Genomic DNA, 14790 nt, shown 5'->3' with positions numbered 1-14790 from the left:
AACAAGGTCTTTCTGTCGAGGTTTGGATTCCTTTGTCTGTTAAGCTCCTTTCCCTGTTCCCTGATTGCTTAGGGAGTGGCAATGGGAATCCTTCATTCAAACAGGCAGGGAAGAGACTGACTAGAGACTAAAGTGTTTGTTCTTAAGAAAAACAAAATGCTTTCTGAGCTCCCTGAGAGGTTAGAGTAATGGCACAAAAAAAGGGCAGAAGAAAACCAGAGTCCCCTGGAAGAAAGAATAGCTTTTTTTCCTTGACCTAGCAAAGGTGCAAGAGGCAAGTTCACATTTCTGCTATAGTCAGAATTTTTTTAAAGGGGGAGAAAGGGAGGAAATAAAACATCATTTTTTTTAAAAAAAGTGGTTTGTACCTGAACAGAGTTTGTAATTGTAAATTCCTAAAGAAATCTTGGTCTTGATCACTGTATCAGAAGAAATATGACTGTTGAAGCAGATGGTGGTATCTGGTTTCTTTCTAACTTCTCCTTTCCTTCTACACATACCTGTAATTTAGGCTGTCAACCCTTTTGCACATTCCCAAGACAAAGTTCAAAACTTTGTTTAGCCTTTCAGTCCTAGAGGAAGAAACAAAACATGGAGGCTGGATGTAAGCCTGAGATGTTTCCAGGAAGTTGCTTGGATAAGTGGTGCCAAGCAAGTGTAAGACACTGGTGAGGTGAAAGAGATATGTGTCAGGGGCTCTGTGTAAAGTAGGAGCACGAGAGAACACAGGGCTCAGGAATATTACAGCAGAAATGAGTGACACAGCAATGTAAGGACTTCTGGGCAGGTCCTTGAATGAAAACATGGGAAGAGACTGCAGCAAAATGGGGAACAGAGATAGAGCTTTTGCATTTCACACAATACTGATTTATTCATTTGCATTTTCCAGATCAAGGACTTTTAAACATCTGATTTTTTTTTATTTTGGAGTAGGGAAAAAGTTTCACTTGTTTGTACTGCCTGCTAACCCCACAGTTCCAGCAAGAATAACTCCATGGATTTTCCACTTGTGCTTACCTAAATCTTAATTACTTTCAGTTTATCTTAAATGGCAACTCCTAGGGGGAAAAAAAGTGCAAAAGGAATAAGTATAGTGGCATCATGGTGACCCCCAAAACCAATAGTATTTTCCTTGAACTCCGTGAGCTTTTAAGAAATGCAAAAGTTTCCCAGGCTTTGCAGGTATGATATCTGCCAATTATTTATACTATTATTGAATGAAAGATAAGTTTATTAAAGTACTCTTCTGGTTTTAATAGTTATTGATTATATTTGATGTTTTAAGTAACAATAAAAGTAATGTGTCCTGTGGAAATAGACATGAACACATAGGTGAAGCAGCCCTTGGTCAGTGCCTGTAAAAAGAAGATATGATTCTAAGTCTCAGCACAGTTATATGAGTTTTGCTGTAAAATTTATGCACATAATATTTTTTCTCCAGTCATAGCAGTGCTTTGAATCAAAAGGTGGAGACAATTTTCATAATACAAGCTTCTTTGATGTCTTAAACAGAAATATTACTCTTGCAAAAAAAAGCCCAAAGAGCTGGCAGCATTGGAGTAGCTGTAAGAATAGCCAGTACAAGTGTGCTTGAAAATTTTGTTGTATCTAAAGAAGGTATAATTTCTGTTTCCTAAGGAAAAGACTAGCTAACTGACCATTTCTGCCAGCTGAATCTTACTGGCACTACTGTAGAAGCAGATCTCAACAACATAGAAATCTCTGATAATTCAGAACACTGATGATGTGACTCACACAAGCACCAAAAAAAAAAAATTTAAATCACCTTTGCATGCACTGTCCATGAGGGCAAAATTCTGGATTTTGATGAGAAAATATTTTCAGGGCTGGCACTGTAAACTTGGGTGCTCAGAGTCAAACCTAGCTCAATATTTTATTGTGGCACTGTGAGGCTAGGTATAATGAGAAACTGCATACTGACAGCCAGGGAATTGGTGGGAGGGCACTACATCACTAGTCAGCAAGTTCTGGTCTCCCACCATTAGAAGAAATTGGTATTTTAACCAGTTCATAAATTGTCCATGTCAGGAATCAGAACTGGAAGGCTGATAAGAGACAACAAACAAAATTTCTATATTTTGATACGTTCAATTTTCTGTTCATGTCTACCTACAGTTGTCTCAGTCTTCAAAGGTTTCTCAGGCTTTCTTAGTCAAAAGGCTACCTAAGCCTGAGGGAAAAGCATAAACATCTTTTATGTTTCTGCAAAGTTGCTTCATTGTTGCTTTAGTCTGCAACTACATACTTTTAATTTCTGGAAAAGAAAAATAAAGATATTTTGAATGCTAATTACGTCTTCTGATTTCATTTCTTGTTTTGGTGTTCCTATGTATCCACACCTTCTGATGTATTACGGTGGCCCACCCCTAAGTTTGGGAGTGATATTTAGGTATAACTTGAAAATGCAGGTATAACTTGTAGACCTCAGAGTATTTTCAAAGACTCCAAAAATGACACTTGTTTCCCTCATTATCATTAACATTCAACAGAGGAAGTCAGTATAATTATTCGTATTTTACAAAGAGGGAAGGAAATTATGAAACTTAAATCAGGACCTTTTTTCCTAACTTTTGTTGTTTTCATTTTTAAGTAATAACTTGTTTATTCTTTCACCATTTAGCAATTTTTAAATGTTTTAAAAGTTCCCTGGCACACACCTTGTGCTAGCTGTCAAAATCCTGAAGCAATATGATAGCATTGCCTTTTAATAAAAGCTAGGCTTCTTAGCACTTAGTGTTTAACATGCTTATGTTACTTCTTATACATTTTAGCTTGTGCTGCATTTGGTGTACAATCTCTTCAGTGAGAAGTATACTTTTTGTTATTGTTCCTGGTAGGGCAAGTAAAGCTGAAGGAAGTAAAAACATCCCGTTGTCGTCTGAGTGACTAAATTCCTGATCAATAGTGCGATAAAGGCTTCAGTAAGAAGATAAAATGCAGTTCCTAGAAAAGCTGTTCTCCCTGCCATATTCAGCAGAAAAAGCATTTTGTCAGTGCCCATTTATCAAGAACAGGCAAAGGTATAGAAACTCAACGGGGTCTTGCGTCTGAGGCGTTAGGGACACCAGCCCTAGAAGGACTAAAGCATTGTGTATTAGTATGTATTGAGCCTCCTTCCAGGTGGCAAACAGCTGCACCTTTTTATAAAACTTCAAAAATAAATCTGAAGTGCTTGCTTTCAGCCCATAAGTGTTATATTTAATTGAACCGTTCTGCGAATGTTATGGCTCAGACACCCAGAAAGATGGTGAATATTTAATATATTTGTTTTGTATTTCCACCGGTCAACAGAATAATGAAATTCCTTAACTACTTCTCTTTAACTTGCCTGAAGAAAGCACGGTATGTTGCTAAATCGCTTTTCACTGGCCCTGCCGAGAAACAACTTTAATCCTTGTTAGAAAATTGCAGAGTCTGGGCCTGACAAAGAGCTCATGCCTGGCGCATTGTGAGCGCTGGGAGCGGGGCGAGGGGAGCCCTTTACAGCTGCGTGCCTCCAGCCTGCCTGAGCTGAACTATTTAGGCGAGGAGGTTTGTCAATTCCTCCCGACAATGGAGTGAGTTTTTCAGTGCCTGTAGCCGCGCCGAGCCCCGTTGGGGATCAATGCTGGCCATTCAAGCTGCACCCTCTTTCATTGCTTTGGTTTGTTAATTTAAGACTAAAGGTCCGCTGAGGGGGTTTAGGGTGTTTAAGAAAGCTGATGAACTGTTTAAGAAATCTGATGAACTGAGAGCGTTTATAGCCCTGGTGTGGCAACTATTGGCACCGAGGGAGCTGTGTCCTTGTTGCCCCTGTTGTTATTAAAAATGCACAAGTGCTGCGCTTCTCAATATTTCAACTCTCTTTCATTGTCAATACCACCTTCTGAGCCCTTCAGCTTGTTGCTTGCTCTAAAGATCTTCTTAGATTGGGTTTGAAAACTTCACCTTAAACACTAGATTAGACTGATGTTCTGTTTTCCGTGCTCCTGTTGATTTGTTGAACCTTCCCAGGGCTGGAAAGCAAGTAGCAGCTTGATGGGGAGATGGGCTGCTAATATGATTTACCAGTGTACAGTCATGCACAATAACTGTGAATAAATACAAGGGTCTCACAGAGTCAACCCTAGCCTTTCCTTTTCTCTTATTTTTTACTTTAAAAGAGGTATCTCAGGAAAATGAAGTGAGTAATGCATGCCCTTACAGGAGCTGGGTGAGCTGTGAGTAAGAAGAGAGGGGGAAATAAGGAGGCAAATATTTCTGTTAAAGTGGTTGGCTGCTATTACGTGCCAGTTTGAAAAAAAGTATATAATAAACACTTTCTGCTTTATTCTTGCGTAGACAATAGCAAAGAATGTGGCACTAATACCATATAATGACATCTGCAAGAGGTACATTGTCCTTTCACTGCTATTGTTACTAACAGGAAAGTGATATTTTCCTAAAACCAGTTAGAAGGACTTATTATTACTGTTGTTGTAGTTACTATTATAGATTCCCGTAAGTCACAGTAGATCCATCCCTGTCTCTATAACGTGCTTGTGATTGTCAAAATGTGTGGCCTTGGATTCCACCTCTGAGAGGCATTTGCAGTACTGAGCTTCTTAACAGACTCCAAAAGAAACAACAGGGAAATATTTACTTTTCTTGCTATGAAGTCCGGCAGATTTATGTTTATGCAGCTTCAGCCTATACTTGGTGCTCAAAACTAGTGGGTATAAGACCAATAGTGAACAGGAATCCTAACTACAAGTACCTTTGGAAGATCTCTAAAAATATACTGGATGAAATTTTTATTAAAATTACTTTGACAACTCAAAATAAGAATAGATTTTTTTTCCTAATACAATAGCAGTCATATTTCTTCTGAACAAGGTATGTTGACAGAGGAGCAAGTACTGTAGTATTATTCCACAATCATCAAATTAAAAATTTCTACTGAAAGTTTAATGTATCAGAACTAGTCAGGAAAAATATTATATTGTTTTTATTCATAAATTTGAGTAGAAAAATTAATTTCCTCCAATTTCTTAGGTTTCTTTTCAGTGCAGGTAAGAATATCACAGATATATAGGGAAAGTCTAAGTGTTACTGCATATATCTTAATTAAGTTATCTGGATGGGCTTTAAAACACACGTTTTGCCAGAAAACAGTCTATTCTCAGTGATCTGGCACTGCTCAGTGGTGTTGCATGGGAAAATCGATGTCAGAATTTTCAATCCTGTCTCTAGTTTGTTTGTGTGAGCAAATATGAGCCCCTTCTGCTTTCTGCTTGATACAAACAAAATACATCACAGATACGTTTCTGGATGTTTTTTCAGGGAAGAATATCAGTGCTGAGAAAGTTCCATTACTAAAATAATTCTCTCTCCCAGAATTATGTTTAAGATTAACAACTGTAGAGTCTGAGGGATAATATAATAATTGAGCTCATCTTACTCCATCTGGATAGAATGTTCGACATAGGAATTTTCATGTTTATTTAGATCAATGGAGTTCTCTAAGTGAATAAACTCAACTGTATTTTATTTTCTAGACATCTGCATACATACAACACCTGTCATATAGTTTACAGCTGCCACTTAGTAACAACTCTGTTACATTACAAATATTTTGCAAGTACTTACAGAGGGAATCAATACCAGCATGCAAATTGGGGTAAAATACTATGAATAGTATAAGAATGTCATTCAGTGATTAAAAAACAGTGTGTTATGGATATCGGTCTCACATTTTATTGAATAAATCAAACTACTTTTATGAAATGTGTAGCTATCCACTTTTTGCATGGTGTGTCTGTTAACTTCTGTAAAATACCAGATAGGAGAAACTCTAAAAAAGTAAAGGTAATTTATTTCCACTGATTTATAATTAAAATGCATTTTAACACATTCAGAAAAAAAAGAAGAATCCATTATTATATGAAAATCTAATTTCAAACTTATCTTAAAACTGATAGTTACAATGTGATGAGACTGTTTACTGTAAGGAAAAAAAAGTATGTATATTTATTTACTGTATCCTTTTAAAGCTTTTTCCAGAGGGTTTACATTTTGATGAAAGAGTTCTATTTCTTTCCTTTGTTCTATGCAGTTGCCAGTAATTTGTCATAATTTTTTAGTATGCATTTTATTTTATTTGTTAATGTGAAGGTGGCTAATGAGACATTAGATATTTCTTTTGACTTACTTTCACAAACTATACCTTGCCTAACATGCTGCATTTTGAAATATGCACATGGTTTTCTCTCTTTGCATATCTCTGTATTTTGCAAGAAATTACATTAGAAATGAATTTAAGCCTCTTCCCTGTGGGGAAAGAGACTAGAAATGGAGCTATGACACAAACTCTCTTAATCTCTCACTGGTAAAATGAAAAAAAAAATCCCTTCTTTTTTACAGTTTGACTAAATGCCATCTGGTTGGTATTTTACAGGAAGGGGGAGGAAAAATGCTACAACTATATTTAGCAAAATCTCTTAATCCAGTTAATGTCAAAGAACTATTATAGTAGCTATTTGGAACTGAGCATTTTTTTACAGTAACATAGACACAAACAGCAGAGAGCTTATTCTTAACCCATCTGTTTGTGAAGTGTTGAGTGAAAACATACCCCTGCCTAAGACATAAAAAGGAAATAAGGTAGGCTGTAATAATAATTAGTAATTAATGTAAAACAAAACCTATTTTGGGAGGGGTGGAGTGGTGTTTTGACCATACTTAAATATAAGTTTCCAGGGATTTCTGATATTTTTACCTGATAATGAAGCAATCTAAAATAAAAAAATAGCAGACAGATTCCATATTCTCTGATGCTGGAACCCTACATACCCTACCTGTTTTTTCCCTTGCTGTTTTAGCTGTCAATTCTCTCATGTAATTGTATCTTTAATATCCATTCTCACTGACAGATAACAAAGAGCATAACACTATTTTGTTTGAAAATGTTGTAACTGAAAGATAAAATGGCAGGTGCTAATTCATGTAAAGAACAGTCTAGGTCAAGTTATTTGATTTCCTACTGACCCATGCAATTCTCATAACAGGAAATTATATCATTGTTGACTTCAAGTGCTGATCTGTGATCATTTCAAAGTGTTTCATTACCTCTCATTACCAGATCTGTTAAATGAATACTGCAGTGTTATATGGTGGTGTTTGTTTGTGGTTTTTATCCTTCTTTTCAGCAATGGTATAGCAACTCCATGAAAGTCATAAGCATGTGGCTGGCTGATAGATTAGACCTTCAGCTTCACATCTACCAGCTGAAGACTCTCATCAAGATAGTTAAGGTAAATGAAATTTTTTTGCATTAGACTGCATGCTAAAGAGAGAAAAGTAATAATGTATCAACATGGATAAGTACAGGTCACCCTAAAAGTTAGAAAATGTGGAATTAAGTCATGAACTTATGTAGTTTTAGGTTGAGAGTTTTCCCCCAGGTTTTAGCAAATTCCAGAAGTAAAATAACTTATTAAACCCTCTAATGTTAATTATATGTGCACTACTATTTGTCTTCCATTCTGGACTCGGTGACAATTAAGATTGTTCCAAGGAATTTTGGCAGGTTACTGCTAGCTGTACAGCAGTGCTGAATGGCATTCTTAATAAATTATTGTTTGTCTTTTTACTGATTTTTTTGCTTACCTTAATAATTCCAGTGGCATTCTTTCTCCGTTTTTCTCCCTTTCCTGAGAAAAGGAACTATTTTCTCTTTTATGCACGTGGTTACTAGGTTTAATTGAAAACAGTATTCAATGTATTAGATAACATTTTCTAATCTTTTGTACTGGGGGATAAGTATCAATAGAAATACCAGTCCCTCCAGTTCAGTCCTCAGTCATTTACACAGGCCAATGTCAAATGCTTCCAAGCAAAATGTAATATACATTGCAATAGGCAATTATGGGTTAACCTACCATAAGAGAAAGCTTCCTTCTAATTCCCATTCAGATCTTAGCTAATACCCTTAGGCAAGAGACAGAAATCCATTTCTGATTTTTTTTCCTTCTAATTCTGTCTTGTTTAACTTTGGACACTCTTATTATCTGTACAAATGTGGAATAAGAAGCACCTGTTGTCAGTGTTGACCTGGGTTTCTTCAGAATATTTTCTCATGAAGTTCATGCAAGACTATAAAGTCGGAAGCATTTTAACTCATGGACACCAGAATTGCAGCTACAACTTTCAGGATCCCTAGAATAAGTAACTGAACAGATATTGATGCAAGAAAACAGTCATAATAATGATGGCATCGTGGCTCCCTGAACCACTCAAGCTTAGCTTTGCTATTTTTGACCTTAATTGATTTCTCTAGGAATAGGATTTGGCTCTCCATTATATTATGTGCCTAAATGCCAAAAGCAGTTTGCTATTGCTTGTTGAAATGAATGGCTCTTGTGAAAGGCTTAAAGCTATTCTCAGGTGAGTCATAGAATCATAGAATGGTTTGGAAGAGACCATAAAGACTATGCAGTTACAATCCCCCTGCCATGAGCAGAGACATCTTTCACTCAACCAGGTTGCTCAGAGTTCCATCCAGCCTGGCCTTGAACAACGCCAGAGATAGGGCATTCACAACTTCTCTGGGCAACCTGTTCCAGTGCCTCACCACCCTCACAGCAAAGACTTTTTCCTAATATCTAACCTAAACCTACAACCTTTCTGTTTGAATCCATTCCTTCTTGTCCTGTCACTACATGCCCTTGTAAAGAGTACCTCTCCAAGGTAGTTATCATCCTCTGCAGAATAAAAAATAGGTGTTAGAGGATCTAAAACCTGTGCTCAGTGAGACCTAAGAATGGGCAAGCTAAATTATACCAGTAAAATATCATCAGGCAGATTAAAAGAAGCACTTACAAAATTGAAGTCTACCTGCTTATGGTGGTGGCCTTTCTGTGCCCATACACCTGGTTTTCTCTGCACATAAATTCCAAGGGTGTTACTCCATGGCACCTTCTGTGGATATAGAAGATTGAAGAAGGTGATGTCAATCATATTGGTTCTGGTAATGTACAGGAAAACAGAAAATTTTGTGCACCTGTGTTTTGGTGGGTGAAGAAGACAGAACTGGTAAAACAGGAACTCAGCAGACAGAAGGCTGCTGGGAAATAAGAAACAGTGATTCGAGTATCATAAGAAACTTTCCCAGCTGCAGCCCAACTGGGGAGAGACATGTGGGGTGGCACTGTTCCTCCAAACTCTAGAGCAAATGAAAGCACTTTTCTGTTTGCTTTTGGAAAAGGAAAATAAAAAACAACTGGGAAGCTGTATTGCCCCTGTTATGTCTTGAAAATATTAATAATAGGTTAATGAATAAATAAAAACAAGGAGGTAGTTTTTAAGGGATATGGGAAATATAATTCTTTCATGTTTGAATGCAACAAAGATAGTGGCATTATTAAGAAAGACCAGAAGAAACATTGTTCCCTTTAAAGGCTTATGATGGCATAAAGGTTTTGTTAGATGTCTGAGACACGTGCAGAGGGATGTGACTAAAGAAGGGTCAAGGACCAAAAGGAAAGTTAGGGAGAAATGAAAAATTAAGCTTGGAAGTGAACATTATTATCCTGCAAAACTATGTCAAGAGAAGAGCAATGTCTGAACCCCAGAGTGCTGGTCTGAGAATGGGAAGAATACAATGTGAAACTGAAAGAAATTGCTGTAGGACCTGTTAACAGCATAAAAGCAAATTGAATGCACAGTGTTATAAAAAGGGAATGCAATGGTGACACTTGAAAAAGACCAGGCGGGGTACTCACAGGAGTGTGTGAGCAAAACATAAGCTGCATCCATTGACTCTGAGGTTGACCTGTGAAAGTCAAATAAATCTCAGTTGCAGTGATTCAAACAAGGTTTAAATAATCATCATAGATAGTGGTAGAAAAAAAATCTCCCAGCTGATTGTTACCCATTTTAAGAGGTGTCTTTTGCAGTTCTCTGAATTATTGAGTGAAACAAGATCAACTCTTTTCTCTCTCTAAGGGTTGTTCATGGTCTTCTCCTCAGGCAGAAGAATGGGCGAGATAGCGCTTAATTATCTTCCATTTTCTTGTACCCATATTCTCTTCCATAAACATTTTGAATTTGTAGTGGTAGTGTACACAACCTAAGAAATTAGCTAGATCAACTTGGCATTTTTGAGCTTTTTAGTAACTTCAGGAAAGATTATTTTAAATGTGTTACAGTTTAAAAATAAAGAAGGTAGATGATTTTCCATGTGCTCACTTGAGCATAGCATTGATGAATAAAACAATTCCACTCAGAGTTCTTATGTGATGGAAAGTCAAAGAGGAAAGTCATATCTGCTGGTTCGTAGAAAGGATGTATACCAGGGAAACAAAACCTTCTCAAGGAGAAAAAAAATAAGATGTAGAGAAGACTTAGAACATAAATTAACTGACTGAAGTAGTCATCTGGGAAATGTTGTCATTGTAGAATATAGATTATAATCTAAGTTTATTTTTCTACATTTGGCATATAAATGTAAAGATAAATGTAAATAAAATTACACTATGGCAAAAGAGTGAGGCATTTACATTTTCTCACAGAAACTACCTGTAGCCAAATTCACATTTCAGCATGTAGTTAGTAAAATTCTTTGCTGGTTTCTTATTGAATAAATAAGACAAATGGAAGTTACTGAGAAATCAGCAGTTATAGTATTCTGTAGCACAAAACACAATCTCTTAAAGGAATTACCATCAAATTAGAATCTCTAGTTTGTAGAAATCTCATGCAGCTCAGAAAAAATCTTTAACAAGATGATAGGTCCCTAACTGCAGGAGGAATGAAGCTGTGCCGCTGGCATGCTAGAAATGGCCAGTGTGTAGTGAAAGCCTGCTTACACTTGCTGGAGTCCAATTCAGGATGTTTTATTTTTGCCACAGAAAACTTACCGAGACTTCAGGTTGCAAGGCGTGATGGAGGGAACGCTGAACAGTAAGACCTACGATACCGTTCACAGCCGTCTGACCGTGGAGGAAGCCACAGTCTCAGTCACGGATGCAGGAGGACTTCAGGGCATTACTATGAAAGACAGTGATGAGGAGGAAGGATGATATTATTTCACTAAGCATCTGGAGTTGAGGGGTGATGGTCTGAGGGTGGTGATTATCTTGGCTTGGGGTTTTTTTGGTAACTTGTCCTTGTAGTTGCATTTATAGTTTTGCCTTATGATATTGGTGCAGAAATGTAATTTGCTCCATTTAAAAGAGAGAAAAAAAAAGATCAGAGGAAAAGTGTCAAGGACTTTTGGAGAACAATGGTTGTAGCATATTTTTATGTATAGCTTTGCTTAGGGCTGCAAGAACACTGGCATGGAGTTTGAGTTCTACTTGTGATTATGTTTCTTTCCCTTTTGTTTTGTTAACATTTGTTTTTGTATCTCCATCTGATACTGACATTCTGTGCAGAAACAAAATGTGTGTCTCGCTTAAAACACAACTATACAGGAAATCATTCTTGGAGTAAGGCAATGCCCTAGGTAAAAAAATAGTGTATTTTCAGGGTTACACTTTGTTTACCTTTTTTTGTGCTTAATTTTACATTATTATGTGATGTGCATTAAAAATTTTAATCTTGGTTCTTTGTATACTGAGGTTGGTATATAAGTAGTAGGACTTTAAGGGCAGTCAAATACATACAAACTGCTTAGGAGTGTTGTGTCTATTCATTTTGCAAGTTTAAAGATATCTCATCCTGTTGGATGTCAGTAAGCTTGCCATCAATGTTTGTATTTCTGTGAAAATTTTCAGGCAATAAGAACACATTTTGTCGTGACCATTTCTGTATCTACCCAAGTTTGTATAGAGTTCTACAATTAAAAGATGTTTTCAAAATTTCAAACCATTTGAACCATTGTATGATTCTTCATGAGAACAAGTTTTTTGAAAGATCATTCTATATAGTTTAAATAGTGATTTATAGTGAATATGTTTCTTTTGTAGAGCAGATATCTATAACAAACAAATACCCAAGGACACAATGCCTTGATAAAGGCAAAAAGCAATCAAAATCCCTTCACTAGCAGATTAACAGACAGTGCCCACTGCACATTTTTTGATGCCCTCAATATGAACTGGAGAGAATTCCAATTTTCATCAGTCAAAACTCACAGAGCTTACAAAAAAATACAGCTGCAATTTTATTTCTTTTTTTTTTTGTGGGAACATGACTAATTCTTGGGTTTGTGTAGGCAAAATTGAAAAGAACACAGATAGCACCCAAAGAAGTAATGAGGGTTCCTGAGGTCCTTGTTGAGTCACAGTGTTAAACCTGAAGGGCTTCACTGAGGGCCTGTTGAGGGTTTACAAGACTGACATGAGGTTTCCCTGCAAGAATATTCCATAGGACTTCTGGGGTCTGTCGCAAGCACGCAGGGCTGCGGGAACTGAGAGTGACAGCTGCAGGGAGAGTGGCTTGCAGCACACTTGGAAGCTCAGCCAAGCAGAGAAGGGCAAGTTACACTTCTCCAAGCTGTCTAGGGAGAAACCTTAAGTGGCAATTTTTTCCCGTGGTAAACCAACCATCTCGTCTGCATGTGAGCTGAGATTAATCCAGCAAAAGAAGAACTGGGAGCTGGTAAGGAAGACCATTCTGCTCAGCTCCTCGTGTCCCAACTGACTGCTTGCCCAGAGGTGCCTGGGAAGACTAGGAGGGCAGAAGTACAGACACGCATGTCCCAGGACAGCTGCAGTGCACTGTGTGTGCTTTGGGGAGCAGCGGGGCAGGAGGCAGCTGCTGCAGCTCAGGGTGGCCAGAGAGACAGGCAGAGGGAACACTCTCTTCCATCACTTCCCATTCATGTTACCATCTCTGTTGGGCTGAAGGGAGCACAGGGAGCCTCAGCACTATTTTCCGCTATTATCAGGCTCCCAGATAGGTTTGCTAGTTTAGGTTTTCATAGCAGTAAAAGAATTGCATATCCCCTTCCTGTCGCTCATCTTGGTTTTGCTGGCACATGAAAGCTGACAATGTTTGAAGGGCTAGGTGGAGCTGTGGCCAAAGCCCAGGCTCAATAGGGGACAGCCTGCCCAGCCAGGAGCTGCAGTCTCAGCCCCAGTCTGGCTGTGGCAGGCAGCAGGGTACAGGGGAAGCCAGGCTGCCCGATGCAACACCCAGCTTCCAAACCCAATGAGGCAGAGGGATCACTTCAGTCAGGCACAGAGGGAGCTTTGTCTCTGCAAATGTCTCCCTGATAGCTCTCTACCCACCATCTTTACAATCCTGAGACCCAGTGGAGTTGCCTGTGAAGAAGCCAGTTGTAAATAGGTTAAGGCAGGTGTCACTGTGGTGGCCCTGCAGTGCTTGCTGATGCCTGCCAGTGCTGAGCTGTGCCAGGTCCATGCAGAGCTCTCCTTAGAAGGCTTTAGGAGATTTTTAAGTTTCTGAGGTGACATGAGGGTAGGGAAGTGATATCAAATTATATTTTTTTTATATGGAAAGAGTAATCAGGCTGCCCGAGGAGGTGGTGGATTCACCATCCCTGGAGGTTTTCAAGATGAGACTGGATATGACACTTAGTGCCATGGTCTAGTAGCAATGGTAGGGTTGGACTCAATGATCTTTGAAGTCTCTTCCAACCAGGTTGATTCTATGATTCTATGATTGAAAAATGGACACTGTCCATAGCAAACCACTAACAGTTCCCTAAAGAGGAAACTAGAAACACTGGGACAGAAGTGACTGTCACCAGCACAGCCCAGGAAGTGAGAAATGGGTCTATCTCTCTTCAGCAGTGACCAACCTGGCATTAACCCTCTGCCCAGCTCTGCTAGCCAAAAGCCCTGTGGGAAACAGTGATTTACAGTAGCCTCTCCTTTGGGCTTGTCACCTGTCCCAAGCTATCCTCATGCCAAGAAGGGTTTCCTGATAAGGCAAATAATTCTCTTTATCAGTTTGGACAATTACAGAGTAGGTTATAGTAATTTCATCTGTTAAGGCATCAAGAGGACTCATAGGCCATCATGGTCCTGACAGGCCACACCTGGGACCACCACTCATAGCCTCTGTTCAGGGACTCCAGCTCAGCTCCATCCAGGGCTGACAGTCTCTGCTCCAGTGATGGAGTAGGAGTGCTGCTTTCTCACTCAGCTACAGCCCCACATGTGCTTGTTTATGGGCCTTGTTGGTCCAGACCCTGACCCATGGATTGACTTCAGAGCTTCCTGACAATCACAAACATGTCAGTCATCTGATCTTTGGATTGCCACCACCACACCCCTGCCCTGGCCTGCCCTGCTCCCTGGCTGGATGTGGTGGGACCTGCCCTGGCTGGTGGAGGCCTGCCCTGGAAGCCAGGGGAGTCCCACCCTATGCCTTAGGGAGCAGTCAATCCTGTCTATGTCCTGACATAATTTCAAATAAATAGAAATAAAATACATTTTTAAAAACCCAAACAACACAACTATAACGTTTTTGTGGCTTGAAGTGGGTCCAGATTAATCAAATTTCATGTACACACCACACGTACAGCACCTTGCTATACAATTTCATCTACATGCAGTACTTCAGAGGCATGTCTGTCAGTAAGATCGAGATAAGCTAGGAAACAGTCAAAAAAGCAAACACACAAAAACCTAAAGCAAAACAAAGATGATGTGAGTAAAGAAATAGTAAAAAAACTCCAAAGGCCAAAGGAAGGCAGGTACAGAAACGACAGTGCTTCAAATGTCCTTCCGTTCCTTCCAAATTCGAGGATTTTCTCAGTAACTAGATTGGTGAAACCGTGAGCCAACGCCAAGCTTGAGAAGGACAGCGGGGACCCGTGTGACCGCTCGGCGCCGGGCA

The 14790-nt window shown here is 38.9% G+C and overlaps 1 protein-coding gene across 1 annotated transcript in view; it reads left to right on the top strand.

The window, feature by feature from the left end:
- Positions 1–11848, top strand: part of LOC103811720 (calcium-dependent secretion activator 2-like) — a 132549-nt gene extending 120701 nt beyond the window's left edge. Inside the window, exons 23-24 of the mRNA XM_009084709.1 lie at positions 7188–7292; positions 10890–11848. Coding sequence (XP_009082957.1) covers positions 7188–7292; positions 10890–11060 — 276 coding nt within the window. The 3' untranslated portion in view covers positions 11061–11848. The remainder of the gene's footprint in view (positions 1–7187; positions 7293–10889) is intronic.
- The last annotated feature ends 2942 nt before the right edge of the window (positions 11849–14790 follow it).

The sequence above is a fragment of the Acanthisitta chloris genome, unplaced genomic scaffold (genome assembly GCF_000695815.1).
Source record: "Acanthisitta chloris isolate BGI_N310 unplaced genomic scaffold, ASM69581v1 scaffold3441, whole genome shotgun sequence".
Taxonomy (NCBI): domain Eukaryota; kingdom Metazoa; phylum Chordata; class Aves; order Passeriformes; family Acanthisittidae; genus Acanthisitta; species Acanthisitta chloris.
Note: the sequence above shows the minus strand (reverse complement) of the source record. Positions and strands in the feature narration are given on the sequence as shown.